General features: G+C 40.8%; 2 protein-coding genes across 2 annotated transcripts in view; one reads left to right on the top strand and one right to left on the bottom strand.

The window, feature by feature from the left end:
- LOC108599553 (protein furry) overlaps nucleotides 1–16,535 on the bottom strand; it is a 40,629-nt gene extending 24,094 nt beyond the window's left edge. The window contains 16 exon segments of the mRNA XM_033293812.1: nucleotides 388–548; nucleotides 2,001–2,155; nucleotides 2,218–2,328; nucleotides 2,396–2,550; nucleotides 2,613–2,782; nucleotides 3,021–3,170; nucleotides 3,240–3,407; nucleotides 4,259–4,402; nucleotides 5,864–6,046; nucleotides 6,276–6,510; nucleotides 6,571–7,982; nucleotides 8,041–8,381; nucleotides 8,440–9,434; nucleotides 9,437–9,503; nucleotides 9,505–9,965; nucleotides 16,144–16,535. Coding sequence (XP_033149703.1) covers nucleotides 388–548; nucleotides 2,001–2,155; nucleotides 2,218–2,328; nucleotides 2,396–2,550; nucleotides 2,613–2,782; nucleotides 3,021–3,170; nucleotides 3,240–3,407; nucleotides 4,259–4,402; nucleotides 5,864–6,046; nucleotides 6,276–6,510; nucleotides 6,571–7,982; nucleotides 8,041–8,381; nucleotides 8,440–9,434; nucleotides 9,437–9,503; nucleotides 9,505–9,965; nucleotides 16,144–16,207 — 4,972 coding nt within the window. The 5' untranslated portion in view covers nucleotides 16,208–16,535.
- Nucleotides 16,536–16,681: 146 nt separating this feature from the next.
- On the top strand, nucleotides 16,682–17,803 carry LOC108599918 (UPF0046 protein T07D4.2). The gene is made up of 2 exons (XM_017987122.2): nucleotides 16,682–17,203; nucleotides 17,258–17,803. The coding sequence occupies exons 1-2, from the start codon at nucleotides 16,824–16,826 to the stop codon at nucleotides 17,784–17,786; spliced, it is 909 nt and encodes a 302-aa protein (XP_017842611.1). The 5' UTR covers nucleotides 16,682–16,823; the 3' UTR covers nucleotides 17,787–17,803.
- Nucleotides 17,804–18,046: the final 243 nt, after the last annotated feature.

The raw sequence follows: 18,046 nt of genomic DNA, 5'->3' as shown, positions 1-18,046 counted from the left end.
AGGCAGACAGACAGCAAACATTTAATATGCGGCTTAAAATACATTCAAAATCGGCTTAGGAAATGAAATAGGATTTTCAATAACTGGCTACACAAGTCGGTCGCATTATTTGTGCCAAGCTAGACAGCAGACAAATGTGAGACCCACAAGTAAACTAAATTGCAAAGTACATATAAGTAGAAAATTATAAATACACACACACACACACATATGGGTGTGCACACATGTAGCATTACACAAGCTTAAATGAACAAGTCCGTTGCATAAGTTTTCAATTAATTAAACCACAGGTAAAACACTTAATATGTAATCGCATTGTTCAACTTAAAGTTAAAGTTCGTGACTTGAAGCATATACAAAGTGTATTTTGCTATTTTAGTCTGTTACCTTTCTCGTTGTCGTTGTGCAGTGTGCCAACAACGCTGCCAAAGAAGCGTTTGTCCAATATTTGCAGAAGCTGCAACGCAGTTGCATGCACCTCCACGCGAGGACATCCCGTCATAAGCAGCGTTACCGTTATAACGGATGTGTAATGATCACACGGATATCTCCGCGAAGAAAGAAATTAAAGCAGGTAAAAAGTTTACGAAATGCTAAGTATCAGATAGTTAGATAAAGTTGCACTTTGATAATTTTGTTAAAATAAATTAAAAAGGGTATTAAGGCAGCGTCTTAAGAATTTCTACTTATGCGTTATTTTATGTGAGTGAGCCAAAGAGTATTAAACAGTTGACTGCGTGCAACTTGCGCGCGCGTGGAAATAAAACAAAGTAAATAAACAGTTTTTGTTCCTTAACTTTTTACGACCCTTTATAAGCTGTGCGCATTATCGTTTAATTTTAAAGCATAACAACGATGATGCAAGCATTCGTAGTATACATATTTAAAATCTATATTTAAGTAATGACTGCTGTGCTGAACTAAACAGTCTTTATTATATATTTGTGCGACTGTTATTGCGAACTTTAAGCGAAATCGATTTTCTGTCATCAGCGCGCAAAAGTGTGCTATGATTTTTTTTCGCCTGCATTTAATGCAGTGAACTCTATGCAAAGCTTGGTAGTGTACAACGTTATGTGCATAACTTAGCATTCCCAGAATGTAAAATTGTTATATGCAAGTTCAAAATTCTCGGAACCAATACTAAAGCTACACTTTAATTGCCTGGGTCCAGGCACAATAGAAATGCTGCACTGACCATTGTCGCTGGCCATCAATCAAGTTTTGCTTTTTGTTTCGTTTACGCAATTTATTTATATCCAAAAACTGTGCAACCAGTTGATAAGCAAAAACCGCAGACACTTTTAGCCTGCTGACGAGTTTAACAATTTACCATTTAAAGCGCAAATAATGTGTGGCCGTAAATCAAAGTTATGCAGCACGCAAGGAAAGTTAAGTCTGTCATGTGGCAGTTAGGGTAGAAAATAAGTAGCAAGCACACACACACAGTCCGTTGTGTGCACAAGAGCATGTAAATCATTAAGAAGCGCATTTCGAAGAAGCTTGCAGCTTGCAGCATGTTGCATGTGCGAGCAACATTAAATATTAAACGGAATGTAGCGGCATGCAATGCAGGCATTAAATATTTTAAATGCAAACATTTAAGCTATTTAATTTCATTTTAAAATGCCATTAATATATTTCAATTCATTTTAAAATGCCATTCACTTTATAAATAAATATTTGTATGCCAGCGCGCTAGTTAAATATGTTACATGTTGTTGCAACAGCTTAAAAAAGCTTCAAAGGCAAATTCAATCAACAACGTCGAGCGTAAAAAACTCACAAAAATGTGAGCTGACTAAGGCAATTAAGTTAGCAAGACGCAACTGTTGCACTTGCTGTTGCATATTGCATAAAGCTGAAAGCGGCTTAATGGCAGCCCCCAGACATGTGGTGCACCATGCAGTTCCGTGTAATGAGCTTATTTGGTAAATGAAGCACGTTTCAGAGGTTCAGATGCTAATGTGGCTAATGTGCGTTACCGCATTTAAACTTACTTGGCGCTAAATATGGATGCCAAAGCCAAAAAGCACGCGTCTGCCTCGCGTGGCGTTGAGGTATAACAACGATCGATAACCCACTCCAGCAACTGTCCCATGTCGGGATTTGACTCCAGCAAAAGCACCACCGTATCTCGCGCCAGTTGATAGATCTGTTTAAAAAAACAGAAACAGTAACAATTGCACAAATTGCGCGTCAAGTTAAGGAAATTACCTTCTCATCCTTGGAGGTAAGCAACAGATCCAGCCATTTATATATAATGCCGTCGTCTTGCAAGTGCGGCGTATAGAAAATGTGACCGCAGCAGAGCAGCGCAGACATGGCCTGTGAGTGAAGGCTTATTAAATATGCATACATATAGATGTATATGAAATTAGTTGTTGTTACTTGCCTGTAAGGCACTAAATTGCAGCCTCTCCTCCTCCAGCGTTTGGCCAATTTGCGAGCTAATGCTTAATGGCTTGGCAAAGCTGCCACACCATGAGGCAAACAAATTGAATAGATTACGCTTCAAGTCGCGCGACAGCAGCGTAGCGCAGGCTTCCACTATTAAGTAACAGTCGTCGTTACAAAATGTAAGAGAAAAAAGTTAAAAGAGAAAAACTTACAGGAGAAATTCTTTATCATTTTGCGTATGAAATTGCAAAAATGCGCTTTGACCTCGCGTATGCTTAGATTGTCTTTGTCCGTTTCAGCAATCAGATATGCCATGGCACCCTCAATGTACTCCACAAATGTGGGATGCAGCGACATCGTATCACGCTCCAACACGCAGGTGCTATAAATATTTGAGTACCAAGCAATGAAATCTAGTTTAGCATTCATAAATAAACAAACTATGTCAGCTATATAACATTATAAGTTTCAAAAAACACCTTTATATATTTATTGAATCTAATTTAAATATTTATCAATAATCTGCTATGCTACGCTCATCAATGCATGACAAGCGACACACTTCGACTTGTTCGACCTAAGCAAACTTCAGTTAAGCTGCTTGCTAAACTTTCACTCACCTGACGCCAAAGGTGCCATTCTCAGCTATTTTCTCCAGCACGCGCACCACCTGCAAACGCAGCGCATCGCGTCGCCGTCTGCGTCGCATATTCTCCTGCTTGCGATCAACTGCTTCACGTATGTACACCAGCAGCTCCTCCATGAGATCTCTGCGCCAATTGAAGACAAATTTAACAAATATATCAATTGTTTATAGCCAAACACCGCTGCCCACTTACTTAAGTGCCTCGTGATTTATCATGCCCAACGCATTGACGGCCGCATCCCGTACATCGTTTGCCTCGCAACGCAGCAGCGGCACCACCAGCTTATAAAGCGCCTGTGGCGAGGCACTGCCCATGGCTGATTTGTCACTGCGATCGGCGTTGAGGGAATCCGGCGATGAGCTGTAAAACCAGATTTATAGCCTTGAGTTTGAGTTTAAGTATGTTGTGCGTAATCCTTGCCAGCTTTAACGCAAGTCTATTAAATTCAATGGCATACGGTCTGGCCTGGGTGCACTGCCAACGGCAAAAAGTTAAAGCTTTAGCACTCAGGTTAAGTGTAAGCGGTGTACGTGCCAACAATATGCTTTACTTTTTTATTGTTGTTGTTGTTGTTGTTATTGTGTATATTTTTATTAAATGAAACATAAATAGTGAGAGCGCACATTTCAATTAAAAGCGGCGCCAAGAGTAGCAGAAATCAATACAAAATATTATAAAATGAAATAAGACGTGACTAGCGCTAGACATGCGGCGCTATAAGTAAAGTAAATAACAATTTTATACTCAATAGCAACAAAAATAATAAATAATAAAGAGAATTAAATGCAGACAACCAAAAAATGTGGCAATATGTAGAACACAAGCTTGAGCAAATAAGCAAACAGCATTAAGCTTAAATTGTAAAAATTGAAAATAAACAAACACTTCAATTAAAAAAAATTTTTGTTTGGTGTGCAGTACTAATTACTAAGTACAAAATGCAAAAATATTCTACACATATCTACATACATCAATTTACATGCTACACGAACACACACACACAGCTATAAAAACCACATTAAAAGTAATCCGAGCACAATTACAGCGCATTAATTATGCTGCGCTGTTTTGCTTTTATACGCTTTGGTTTCGGGGGTAAAAAGTTTGATATTTCTTTTGGAATTTCTATTAAGTATATATAAATAATCTCTTTTGTTTTTTGTGTTGTTTGTTTTGGTTTGCTTTTTTTTTTTTGGTGTGTGTTGCTTTACCCAAGTCGTTTCTGGCGCGCCTCTTTGCGTCCATAGGAGAGTGGGAGCGTGAAACGTGTTACGATTCCCTCGGGCCCAAAGACATTTGATGGTATATTGTCCAAGGAATCGGATAGCGAACGTGAGTCCGATTGATCTTGTAAACTATAAATTACAATACATTTATATATATAGAACATTGAGAGTAGAAAAAACGCGTGACATGAGAGCTTTATGAATTCGTTGATGCCATGCCTCAAATTCAAATGCCAAACGTTCAATTGCTATATGTGTATGCAAGTGTGTGTGTGTGTGTGTGTGTGTGTATGCGTGTGAGCCACAAATGCAATGAAGCTGATGCTGCAACAACACAAACATTTATATCTATAGGCTTAATATGAATGCTGACAATTTGCATTAAATTTTGATTCTCGCTAAATTTATGGCATTATAATAAGGTTAGTTACACAATGTGCCAATATGTCTATTGAATTACGCCTTTTTTGTGGTAATTGCCAATTAATTTTTAAATCAATTTAAATAAATTATTGGTCAACAACAAGAACAACAACAGGCAAGCACTTAACATATAATATGCATTTTTAAATAGCTAATAACAAATTTAATTGAATTAATCAGCTGTAATAACATATAATTGACACTAAAACCGACCGCAAGTGTTTAGATAGCAAAATGTAGGTTAAGTGAGGATAATTGCCAACTGTTTGTTTGGCAGCAGCCATTGTGAATGTTGAAAAAGAACAGCATAAGCTTAACAGTGCGCTTAACATTTATGTTCGCTGCCTGTTACGTTTACGATCAGCCAAGTTTCAAACCGCTCGCTGCTTGCTTATGTTAACTTTAACTTGAATGTACAGCTTATAACATTAAATCACTCTTTGTTGCCATTTCGCTAAGCCTTATTTTATTGGGCCATTAAAGTGGCTTGCTTGCTTGCTGGCTCTTAAATCCAAATACAGCAGCTTTGTGGTATTTGGCAATTTGCATGTTAAGTAAATCATAAATTCTCAATGATTTAAAGCGCAACAAGTCAAGAGCGCTTGTTACATTAAACACAAAAGTAGCAACAACAAACATTGTTGTTTGTTTATTAGTTCACTTGTTGGCCGTATTATTGATGCGCTACATTGGGCAATTATAATACAAACTATGCAAATTGTGTTTACTTAACTGTCAAACTGTCAAATGACCAAAAGTAATAATGACAAACAAAAGCACAGCATGTGGCGTATGCAATCATAATAAAATGTTAGACAACTAAATCACCAGAGCACAGAGCTGAGAATTGCATTTATGCAAATTCATTTCAAAGTTACAATTTTACAAATAATTATACAGGAAATTGCAGTTAAAATTGTTGCTGCATTTGCATTTGCCACAAGCCATAGACCGAACGTAAATTGATATATTGCAATTTTATTTCTTATCAATTTTTTAATTTATATACTTTACATTAAAATAAGCGCTACATTTAATTTATTTAATAGCAAAATCAATAGCACTATTTATTTTAATTTAAAAACTAGAGTCGCGAACTTTCAATCATGATAATGTATTTGCTTTTTCCCAAACGTATGACAAACACGCACAATGCCAACGACTTACCTCAAGCTTAAATCTGGCGAGGCGCAGCGCACAGCTACGCTGGGTATTTGTGGCACCAGACGCATGGCACATGCCACTTGATTGCGCCAGAGCCGCATGTACGAATCCTTTTGACTCTCGGTGGGCATTTTCTTTGTTGGCGCTGAGCCACGCAGCAATGAGGCGCGATTGTCGCTGACAGGACTGCAAAGAATGCAAAAGATTTTTATTAATTAAGTGCAGTGCTCTTAAATTCATTAAATTTAATTGGTATACAAAACTGTACTTAGTTGCAGTTCATTTAAAACATTTACACTAACTTTTTAATATTCAAACTAAACTGAAAACTTTGCATTGAATATAATGGAAGTTGCTCGCTTGTTATACATTTTGTTTTTAGTAGTTAAGCAAATGTTAAGTCTTGGATGCTTACGTGGGATCTATCACACTGTAGAGCGCATTGAGGCGCGCATAGCAAATGGGCCAGGCCTGTGCCACAGCCGATGGACACTGCTGCAGCACACGCTGCCGCTCCAGGAAACCGAATAGACAGCAAGCCCAAGGATCAAACTGTGGCTGTGCGCTACTAGCAGCGGCGTTGGCTGCAGCAGCGGCCGACGAGCTTGCCTGCGATAGATTTAGCGTGGAAGTGGACGACTTGGAATTGTCTGCAAATACATGAAATGCTTTAAAACTAATTTTATTATATATTTGAATCTTGTACACACCATCGGTGGCCAGCCAAACGCCGCTGGAGCGCTCCGCTATCCACTGCAGATCAATGCAATTGGCATTGAGTATGGCCGTTTTCTCTGCCTGCGGCAGCAGCGGCAGACATTTCTCTATAATCTGCGGACAGCAGCGGTCCATGACATCGATAAGCGGTGGCTCCGTTTCGGGTATGCCCAGCGCACGCATGAGGTTCTTCACCTCCTTCAGGATCATAGCAGCCAGCTTGCGCAAGTAGGGGCGATAATTGCAGAGCAGAACAAGCGCAAAGCCCTCGACAAAATGCAATGTGGTAACCAGAGGAATTTCATTCTTCTTGTTCGCATCATTGTTCACCATATTGAGTACAGTGTGCTGTGTTATGCTGGACATGCCGCTCGAGGTGGTAATGCTAGAGGCGGCACTGCTGGCGGTATTCAAATGCTGCTGCTTGGACAGCTGACTGCTGGTGGTGTCCTTGCCGGCGGCGGCTATGGACGCCACAGGTGTGGCCTGCACCACAGCTGTGCTGATGGTGGGCACCACTTTGGGCTGTGTGGCCTGCAGACTGGCGCCAGCGCCCGCAACAGGCACGCCGCTGTTATTAGCATTGCTGTTGTTGCTGTTGCTGTTGCTGTTGGCGCCGTTAACATTAATCGCGCAGCGCCAAATGTTTAGGAAGTTAAACAAGATGCGCGTGCAGTTCTCCAACAATTGCGGATAGGTGTCGGTGACATCGCGCACCAGAAACTGTGTGTAACCGTGCACGACATCCTGACGCCAATCCGGAAAGTCTATGACCAGCGTCTGCAGCGATTGATGCGTCAAAATGCGCAGCTCCTCATCCATGTGCACCGTTAGGCGTGACAACAAATCCACCAGCTCTTGGGCTGTCATCGTGTCGGGTATTAAACGTGGCACAGCCGCCACACACGTGCGAAACAAATCGATGCGCGGTTTGCGCTCGCCCGACAGCATCTCGTCAGGTTCCTTATTCTGATTCTGTGTATTTGTCATCATCAGCGGGCGACCGCAGTGCACATCGAGCGCACGCAAAATGTCCACAAACACGCGTCGCACGTGCGGAAAGTATGTGGACATGCCAATGCTGCGTGCCGTATCATCGGTGAGCATCTTATTGATATAAGTTTTTTTCACACGCAGCGTATTGCCCGACGGCAGCACCGGCACAGTGCGCGGCATGGGCGGCTCGCCATCCTTTTGCTGCAGCGAGTCGGCCACAACCAGAAAGGCGCGCAGTCCGATGCTCATGCGCTCCGGATTGAGTATGACCTTGATGGAGCGTCCAACGCACAGCAAATCATAGACAATCTCACGCATGGCAAAGTCCAAACGCTCCTGCGCTATAAACTGTATAATCTTGACAAATATGTTCAGCGGTGTATCGCGCGGCACGACGCCCTTCGAGCCTCTGCAAGAGTTTAATATTAATATGCAATTTGTAATTAGGCTAAGCGCAGGCTACTCACTTGGGAAACAGCGAGTTGACAATGCTTTGGAGTCGCGAGTGCGTAGCCGAGTTCGACTCGCACTTGATGCGTATCATATAGACCCAGAGCAGGCGATAAAGCGACTCCAGGGCCACGCGACTCATCTTGGCATCGCGATTCTTCAAATTGCTCAAGCACATGGCCAGAAAGTAATGCCAGTTGGTCAGAAAGAAAGTCTTTTGGGAAACGCACAGCAGGCAGGTGACCAAGGGAAACAGCGCCAAGCGATGCTTCGACTTGGTAGACGCATCCAGCGTTTGCACATACAGCAGCTCAACAAAGTTCTTGACGCAGGGCACATTCACTTCATTCTTAACAGCCTGCAATGCATAGCAAAGATGTAAATAATAAGAATTTATATAAATGTCATGTACTCACCGCCGCCACAGGCACCAGAATTTCCACAAATAGTCCAGCAAGCGCATGCTTAATGTCCTTATCCTTCACCTCCTGGAAATACTGGCCACACTCGTGCATAAACTGAAACGATGCCTCGAACTCCTCTATGGGCACCATTTTAACGCGAAAGAACTTCATGCCCATGAGCAGACTGATGATGCTCTGTGTAGTCGTTGGCGACGCCTCCTTGGCGCGCAGCTCCTTCAGCTCGCTCATGAAACGCTTGCGCACCGAGGCGAAGCGACTCTGCGCCAGCACGCCTATAACCTCAGCATACAGATCGGATATCATGTGTATGTTATGCGCATTGGGATTGTTCTGCAGCCCGTCCTTGTACTTGAAGTGCTTGAACGCCAAATTTTCAATGCTGCGCACCAGATCCTCATGTCCCGGATGAAAAGGCAGCTGCTTAAGTATTTCAATCAAAGCCAGACAAAATATAAACTCCACTGCGGCCTCGCGACGCTGCAGTTGAAAGTCCAGATCGACGCTTGATTTGTTTATGGACTGCACGCTGCTGCCTGTGGCGGGTTTTTTCAAATCATTCTTAATCTCCATATCCGACAGCTGGCGACGATGCCAGGCGAGCAGCGTATGCAGCAATGAGGGCAAACAATGCTCAGCCACAGAGCCCAGCGCAGACAACAGCTGATCAAATTGCGGATCCTCGCCGCGTTGCAAAAGCTTCGAGAGATTCTTATCGGCGCTCTCCAGCATGACCAGCTCAATTTTCTTCTCCGCCTGCGTCGTGAAATCGCTGAACAAGTTACGCATTACAATTTCACCCGGACGTGGCGCTGTGAGCTCCACGCTGGCCACACTCGCTGCCAGGGCGTGCATCTCGGCCTGCGTATAACTGGGCAGCACGTTGATAATGGAGCTACGTGAGTGTGCGCCCCAGGGCAGCAGCGATTGACGCTGTGGTATGATGAGCGGTGGCAAAGCGGCAGGCGGTGAGACGTAGCTCTGGCGATAACTGTTGTTGCCAAGCGGCGCTGCTGTTGTTGCTGCTGCTGTTGCTGTTGTAGCAGCGACGGCGGCAACACTGCTTGTTATTTGTTGCTGCTGTTGCTCCTGCTGCGTCACGGGGGACTGTGACTCATACTCAATGCTATAGGGATACTCATCGGCTAAAATTTGATAATAAATGGGCGATGTGGTGCCGCTGCCATTGGCTGTGCCACCATTACGCGTCGATTTCGGCGTCGAAGTGTATTCGCTTAGGTTGGCCGAATGACGCTGCGCGGGTGAACCATTTGCCTCCAGCTGTGGCTCGTTATCAATGCTATCGCCGCCAGCGAGCGTCGCTTGATAAGCATCTTCCTGGTAAACGCTGCGCTGTGGACTTTTTGTTGGTGTAACTGTTGTTGGTGTAACAGCTGTTGTGCTTGTGCCTGTTGTTGTTGTTGTTATATTGCTTGTTGTATTGCTGCTAATTGTTGCAGCGCCAACAGCAACGCCAGCCACATCAGTCACGTGTTGCTCATTTGGGTTTTGATTTGTGCCTGTGAAGCAAAAGAAAAAGAAATTTCATTGTTATTAACTTGGCTTATCAAATGCATGAAGTGTACTACAAGCTATGATTCATTTATTACTAACTAACTAACCCAATGCTAGCAAATTTAATTGTTTAAAAGTTGTTAGTTTTACCCAAATCTCTTTAGCATGCGCCTATGTAATCAAATCTGCAAATAGAAAATATTATTATCGCATTCGAACAGCCATTAGGAGTTTGGCTGGGTGTGTCACACATATGTTTGTCTAATGACCAACCAAATGGCTTAACATTGGACTTTGTTATCAGCCCGAAGGGCCATTGGCTTCACACTTGCATGTTGCTTAATTAACAACAGAAAGAAAACAAAACTTTAATGTTGCATAGAACATGAATTCATTATTGCCATATCGCATGCCTTGCAAAAATAAATGGCAACAGTTCTTTGCTTACATAGATGGATAACTAATAGGCTTTTGTTTTCGTCTGCACACACACACACACACACATTTTTATCTAAGCTCCCCAAGCGCACAACAATTAAATGATAGCATTTCCAGCAAATAACAACGTCGAAACTCATTGATAATTATTGTTATGATCGAATGTATGCATAAAAGCTTTTTTACATCATTCATCAAGTTCAAACAACAAATAGCTGCGAGGCTGTTTCGTTTCGTTTTAAAAGACGCAGCAACGTAATAAATATTTATATTGTATATTTATTGTTGAGCAATTTCAATTGAAATTAAAGGCATAGCAAAAGAAACATTAACATAACAATTCCTAAAACTCAGAAGCAATTAAAAATACAGTACAGTGGATCACAAACATGAAATTTGCAAACGTTTAATTAATGCAAAGCAACCGCAAAGGCGACACAAATAAACCAAAGCCACTTCCTTTAAAAAAAAAGATAATTTTTGCTTTTAAATTTAATACATACATACATATATTTTATATTTAAATTTTTAGAGCTCTACAACTATCAACAATCATCCTAAACACTTATTTATGGCCCCAACATTAAAGCTACTACTTTTTATAGTAACCAGTCAATATATTTCAATATGCATACATATGTATATTTAATTGGCAACAAAAATCAATCAATCGATTTGTCCTTAGCTTACTATTTACGTCGAACCGCAGTGCAATTTACTAAACGTCTTGTCCCTTGGCCGTCACTACACTCACACTCAAGTCCACAACTTAGTGTGGCACAAACAAGCGGTAAACAATATAAAAACATATAAATAATAAATGCTAAACGTAAAAAATAATCCACATGGCGTGGATTTCACATGGCACGCGTCGTCTAGAGCTCGTCAAATATGTTTGGCAGGACGACGTACAAGGCGCTCCACGAGCACTTAAAGGTCACTGTCAAAGTTCAGGGCAAAGCGTTACGTTACGTTCGTCACTGTATAATTGATTAGATTCAAACGAAACGACAGCTCAAAGTAAAATTGTATTTTGGATAACATTTACTTTTGTATTTCAGGCAGCTGTCATAAAAGTTGAAAGAAATGTTGCGCAAATGTTTGAAAATAGCCGAGAAATTACGCATACGTTTGTACTGGTTATAAAATGCAATAAATGGCAGTTTAAATTTGTATACGACCAGGGCATTTATCTAAACACATGTGTGGCCAAAAGAAACCGAAAACAATATATATATAGTAGACATATACATAAACTATATATATGGAAAATGGCGCTGAAAAATCGAAAACAGCAAAGACATATTTTGTTCTTTACATATGTATGTGAAATATTATTAATAACGTATTAGCACGCTTAGCGTTGAACCAAAAAAAAACCAATGGGAGAAAGAGCATAATTTGGTTGAGAAAGCTAGAAGAGAGTATAGGCGCTTAAAATAATATAAGCGACAAATTTGTATTTGTTTGAAAACTTTGAAACTAATTTCCATAGAGCAATCCCATATAAACAAAATAAATTGTCAATAATTATTATTTTGCAGTTTTGCATTTGCTCAAATTTATTTTGTTATCTTAATATGTATATTTTACATTATAAAACGTTTAAAGCAAATTGTTTATTATTAGAGGGTATCATTCTGTAGTCTACATAAGGCGACTGCAATTAAAATTCTTATGAATATATGCGCTATGCATGTGTCATTAAACAACAACAACAAACACATAAATCTTCCCCCTCCCCGCCCTCTTAATCTTCGCCCCCCGCCGCCTGCGCTTAGTGCTCTCTGCTCTTTCAATTCCAATGGGCTTGAAGAATTGCAGCAGTGGCAAATAAATTTTACTTTTTCTTCAACGCGCAATTTTTTTTCAAAACGTGCAAAATGTTTTTGTCTAGTTTTTGTATATATTTAATATATATGAGTAGCTTGCTATTGTTGTTGTTATTTATGATTCTTATTGAGCGTAAATTATAGCAAAAGCACAAAGTTCAGCAAATGCAGATAAACAAAATGCTATAAAAGTTTAATTAGTTTTGAGAATTCTTCACAAATATTGTTAAGTTTAAAAAAAGAATATAGGTCGATAAAGAAATACAATTCTTTTATCTATGCGCTGGACAGTTTTAGTTTTTGATTTTACCTTTTAGCTTTTTTGGTGTCCATTGAAAGTTCCATAACATTAAATTGCCGCATAAATTTGTAAAATAATCACAGCTGGGAAATTTGTATCCAGGCAGATTTGTAATCTCACAGCAAATATTAAAACAGAAGGTGAACGCAAACGCAAATGCAAACGCGTTTAGTTTATGACAATGTTTATACTATTTTTAACAAAACTGAGCGTAATTTTCCTTGGGGGCTAGTGCAGGGGGAGCTCGTTGGAAATAAGTAGTTGTAATTAGAGGCACGTGAGTTGTAGTTTAGCTCTGACTCAGTGTAGTTCAGTAGTTCATGCTTGAGTTCTAGCAAAAAAAAATTATTGTACAAATTATATTTATGGTTTTTGTAATTGAAATTGCAACGTTCTCGCTCGCGCACAAACCGTTGTATGGATTATCGCGTGGCACTGATAACGAAAAACACTGCGTAGGCCATCGAGCTCATAAATGTGTCAACGTATCGTATTGTAATCGGATGACGTTAATCAAATTATGGATTTCTTATAAAAATAAGGCACTTCTGATTCTAGCTGTTCAACAGCTGTTCATAAATTTTGTTTGTCAAGCACAAATATATAATATTTATATAGCCGTTTATGTGCACAAGCAAACAGTTTTTAAAACAATTATTTTGTAATTTTTATAGCATGCTTTATGCTAATTGGCTGCTTTTTATTTATAAGGCGCCTCAAACGAAAAACAATGAGCTCAGCGTTTTGAATGCTAAATCAGACAATCGACGCTGATGACAGAAACAAAACATAAAAAAATTCAGTTGTCAAATTACAATTTTCAATTAATTAATGCACAGCTTGTCACGCCTTTAAAAACAAAACCAAATATTCAATTTTGTAGACACATGTATATATATATATATATATCTATCACACACGATTCCCGAAAATAATATATATACATATATAAATGTACTATAATAAATCTCAATACGCAACCGTAGAAAAACGTAAAAATGTTAAATGCGCGGCGAACGAACTCACAGCTCTGAGCAACGTCGAATTTCGACTGCGGCGAAAATGGGCCAAAAGTGCCAAAGCAGCGGCAGAGGCAGAGCCAGAGCCAGCGGCAGCGACAGCAGCAGCAGTAACAACAAATTTATATTTGAGCAATAAGTAAGAATAAATGGCAGGCGCAAAGCACACGCAAACAAAACAACAACAAATAAAGCAAAGAAAAAATAAATAAAACTGCTGAGCGTAAATCGCGCGCGCTCGCAAATTGAAAGCACAAAATCAAAACAAACGATAATTGTCTATTTAAAATTATGATTAACAGTAACTGAGCGCTGAGAGAGCGAGAGGGAGCCCAGACACACTAGTCAGCTCACATAGTTGGAGTGGAGCTAGTGTAGCTGTGTGTGTGTGTGTGTGTCTGTGTGTAACAGCTGTTCAGTCGGCGGCGAATTGGGCTAAAATGCCGAAAAGACAACACGAAACAGCTGAGCAGAGAGGCAAAGTCACTTGTTGTTGTTGTTAATGATTAAGCATTAAATTGTTGTTGCTCTGCCGCGCTGCTGCTGCTGAGTTTGTCGCACTTTATCACTAAATAAACTGATACATTAACATAAATTAGAAAAAACCGGCGCGCACGGCATGTGACGTGCCCTATTTTGTAATTAGCTTCAAGCTGGCTGCAGAAACACTAAAACTTTCCACTGTCCTGCCTGACGTCGCGTATGCGTAATAACTGTAGTAAATAGTACCGTATACTTAATGTACATATATACTATTGTATAACCCTTGCTTAGTGACGCCCACAGCCGTTTTATTTATAAACTTGGGCATTACATAAATCAAGACTGAGGGCACTTGCTGCAGACCACGAATGGACTGCAATAAGAATTTGCTTTGTAAACATGAATAAAACCGAATGCTTCGCTCTGAGCTTTAATACGGTCTATGGATCTAGTTTAGCACCACCATTTGCTACGCCATTTGGCTTTTAAAAGCATTGAGTGCGCAAATTTTGTAAACAAACATTGGCAATTGTTGTGTTATTTATTTATTTGCGCTATTGTTGTCACTTTTGACAAAGCTTTGCTAATTATGAAATTTTTTTCTAACAATAAACAACTAAATTGATTATTAACCATTGGAAGCCATACAATGAATGAAAAGAAAAACAAATAAATACGCAACACGAGTAAACATTTGTATAGCCAAAAAAAAAAAGGAAAAGGATTGGAAATTAGCACAAATCGTCTTTGCCACTCGCTAAGTATTGGTTAACTGCTTTTATGGCAAATTACATCACGCCCACGCCACATAACTTAGCTAACGGCAAAAAAAAGTAAAGAAAAAAACACAATACAACAAACGAAAGGCAACAACGTACACGCGATGACGAACACGCGACCGGAACGCGCCAAATGTTTTGGCCAACAAAGGGGGGCTTAGCGGGGTAATACACACGGACGTTTACGCACTGCAACTTGACACTTGGCGCGTTGGCAAACAAATGAGCTAAGGACTGAGACCCAAGACTCAGCGACCCAGAGAGACTGAGAATCGTGCAGCTTATGCAATTTGTTTCAGGTGCGCTCACACTCGACATTTGACTCTTCGGTTAGCAAGCAAAATTTTGCTGCTAATTTTGCAATAACAATAACAACACTTAGCGCATACAAAAAACCGTTGGATAAGTGCCAGAGGTTGTGACCAAAACCGACGACTGTCAGCGCCTAACATTTCTGAATGTCATTATCAAGGTTTATACTCGCGTACAAAGTACTCTCTGTCTCACTCTTTTTGTCTTTTTTTCTTTGGCGCTGTGTTTTGTGAATGGAAATGTATCTCTTACTCTCTCTCTCTCTCTCTCTTGTGCATCCCACAGTGCGCGCAAATGAGCGAAAAATCCAACCACATTGCAAGTTCAATGTCGTTGCAGCCCCCAACTAAATATTGAGCAAACATATGTATGTATGTATGTGTATGTGGGTGTAATTGCTTTTGAGTGTGTATGGGTGGATCATCTCTCTGTATTGCTTGCTCGCTTGTTTGTCTGACCGCTGATCTAGTTTCTGGTCAAACAGTAAAATGCAACGGTAACTTGGCAGCCCTCCAGATGTCAACGCGCATTTAAAATATTGCGTCGCACACAAGCTAAAGCAATAAATTATGAGCAAAAGAGTCAAAGAACAATGCTCATAAAAGCTGCAGACTGACAGCGAGCAATGCGAGAGCGAGTGCGAGAGCCCACATCAAATACTAACTCTGCGTCCACTTGAACCTTGCGAATGCCATAAAACGCTGATTGGTAAGGGGAGGGCAAGCAGCGCAGTTGAAATCAAAGTGAATCATCACTTAAGCAATGAGGAAACAAAAGCGCCGACGCAAAATGCTCAGGGGGCCAGCGGGCAGGGAAATTCAATTGCCAGGAGCCAGGTGTTTAGCGCTCACACACATACACACTCACACAGGTATAAATTGAGCACATTAAAACGCACACTTGATTGGTGGGCGTAAACAATTATCAGCAACAACTGCAGCGCGACTGCGACGCCGACAGCGACAGCTGCGCCCCGGGACCAGAGAGCAATTGAATTAGTGTACATAAATAGAACTCACCTGCATTGCTCGCATTAGCCACAGACGCATCCGTTTGCGTCTGCAGCTCCAGTGTCTGATCCATGCCCGTTGTTTTTTCTGGCCAAAACACACACACATACGCATATAAAGTTAGCACTAATTGGGTGCAGCGCTGCTTAAACGCACTGCAGCCATTTTACGACTGTATTAACAGCTTTGTTATGCACACTGTGACAAAGCACTCTCGATTGCCGTCAATGAACACAATTAAATGCAAATAATGCGAATATTTTTAAGTAAACTTGATAAAAAATGGCTGAACGAAAATTTTACAAGAAGCAGACAAACACTGTCTAAGCACAGCTGATTTTTGTTTGGCCGATAGCGTTGCCACCCGGTTACACTATGACAATACAAAAGTAACGCAGCGCAAAGAAATATATAAAAGCTAATAACGTATAAAAGTGTATGCACAATAAGCAATGGTTTTTATTACTAATAACATATTTTTTGTTTTATTTCTACAATCTATCGATAGTTCTGATTGGCATTTGTTTGCATGGCGTTGGCAACCCTGCATTTGAACAGCTGCTTGCAAAAATTTTGTTTTGTACGCTCATTATCTTTTATCGGCAAATACTACTACGTGCGTAATCAAACTGATTTAACAATGCTTATCAGCGGCATTTATTATTGATAGTTTATTTGCCAAACAAAGCATGGAGTCAGCTACTGTGGAGGTGCATCCGCTTACCAGCGACCCGACCGCTGCCTGGAGTGAGATCAGCAAAAGTCAGCGCGTCATCAAGGTGGTTATGAAGCCACCAACCACTACGGTAGCACCCAATAAAGCACGAGTGGTCTGTATGTCAGATACGCACTCGTTGACGCCTTATATCAAGTTTGATATACCCGATGGTGATATTTTTATACATGCTGGAGATTTTACAAAGTGCGGGCAGCTGCAGGAGGTGCAGGAGTTCAATACCTGGATAGGCGCGCTGCCGCACAAGTATAAAATAGTCATAGCTGGCAATCATGAGCTCAGTTTTGATCGCACGTTTACGCATCCGTTTCAGAACAAAGGGCATACGGAGCGGTAAATCTAAAACCTGTACTAAACGTGCATATTAAAATAATGTATAACTTTTAGTTCCACACATACTGGCCTGACAATCTTGGACGACTTGCCCACGCTGGGCAATGATAAACAGAGCATGGAGAGCGCTGTGCAAACGCAAAATATACGCGATGTTTTGTCAAATTGCACTTATTTGGAAGATGAGCTACTGGAGCTGTGGGGCGTGCGAATTTATGGCTCACCCTGGCAGCCAGAGTTCTGTCGCTGGGCTTTTAACGTGCCGCGCGGCACTGCCTGCTTGGATAAATGGAATCAAATACCTGCTGGCGTTGATATACTTGTGACGCACACGCCGCCCGTGGGACACGGCGATCTTTGCTGCTCTGGCGTGCGTGCTGGCTGTGTTGAGCTGCTGAGCAGCGTGCAGAAGCGTGTGCGTCCAAAGTATCATGTTTTTGGGCATGTGCATGAGGGCTACGGCATTACCAGCGATGGCCGCATTATATTTGTCAATGCATCTACCTGTGACATTAATTATCTGCCCAACAATGCTCCCATAGTGTTCGATGTGACGCTGCCGCCTGGCGTGCGCAAAGATTAATCCAGAGGCTTGATGTTTAATTTATTTACAAATTGAGATTAGTTTGAATTTATTTTGCACAATTTACGTTAAGTAGCGTGAAAACTTAAGTAATGCTTATTAAATATCGTTTAAGTAACTTAGTCTGGTTTCAAGCCAAATGCAGCTCTGTTGGAAATTTTTATCCATGATTTTGCTTTGTGCTTCGTCTTATAACGGTGCTTATGCAGTCTGACTAAGTGGGGTTTCAAACCAATACAGAGATCGCGAAATGCAGCTCT

Source organism: Drosophila busckii, chromosome 3L (genome assembly GCF_011750605.1).
Source record: "Drosophila busckii strain San Diego stock center, stock number 13000-0081.31 chromosome 3L, ASM1175060v1, whole genome shotgun sequence".
Classification (NCBI taxonomy): domain Eukaryota; kingdom Metazoa; phylum Arthropoda; class Insecta; order Diptera; family Drosophilidae; genus Drosophila; species Drosophila busckii.
This window is presented reverse-complemented; position numbering and strand designations above follow the sequence as displayed.

Bases quoted from the DNA above. Each gene is read 5' to 3' on its own strand.
- LOC108599918 (XM_017987122.2), top strand. From the start codon at position 16,824: ATGGAGTCAGCTACTGTGGAGGTGCATCCGCTTACCAGCGACCCGACC. The intron at 17,204-17,257 runs GTAAATCTAAAA...TATAACTTTTAG, and splicing joins AACAAAGGGCATACGGAGCG to TTCCACACATACTGGCCTGA.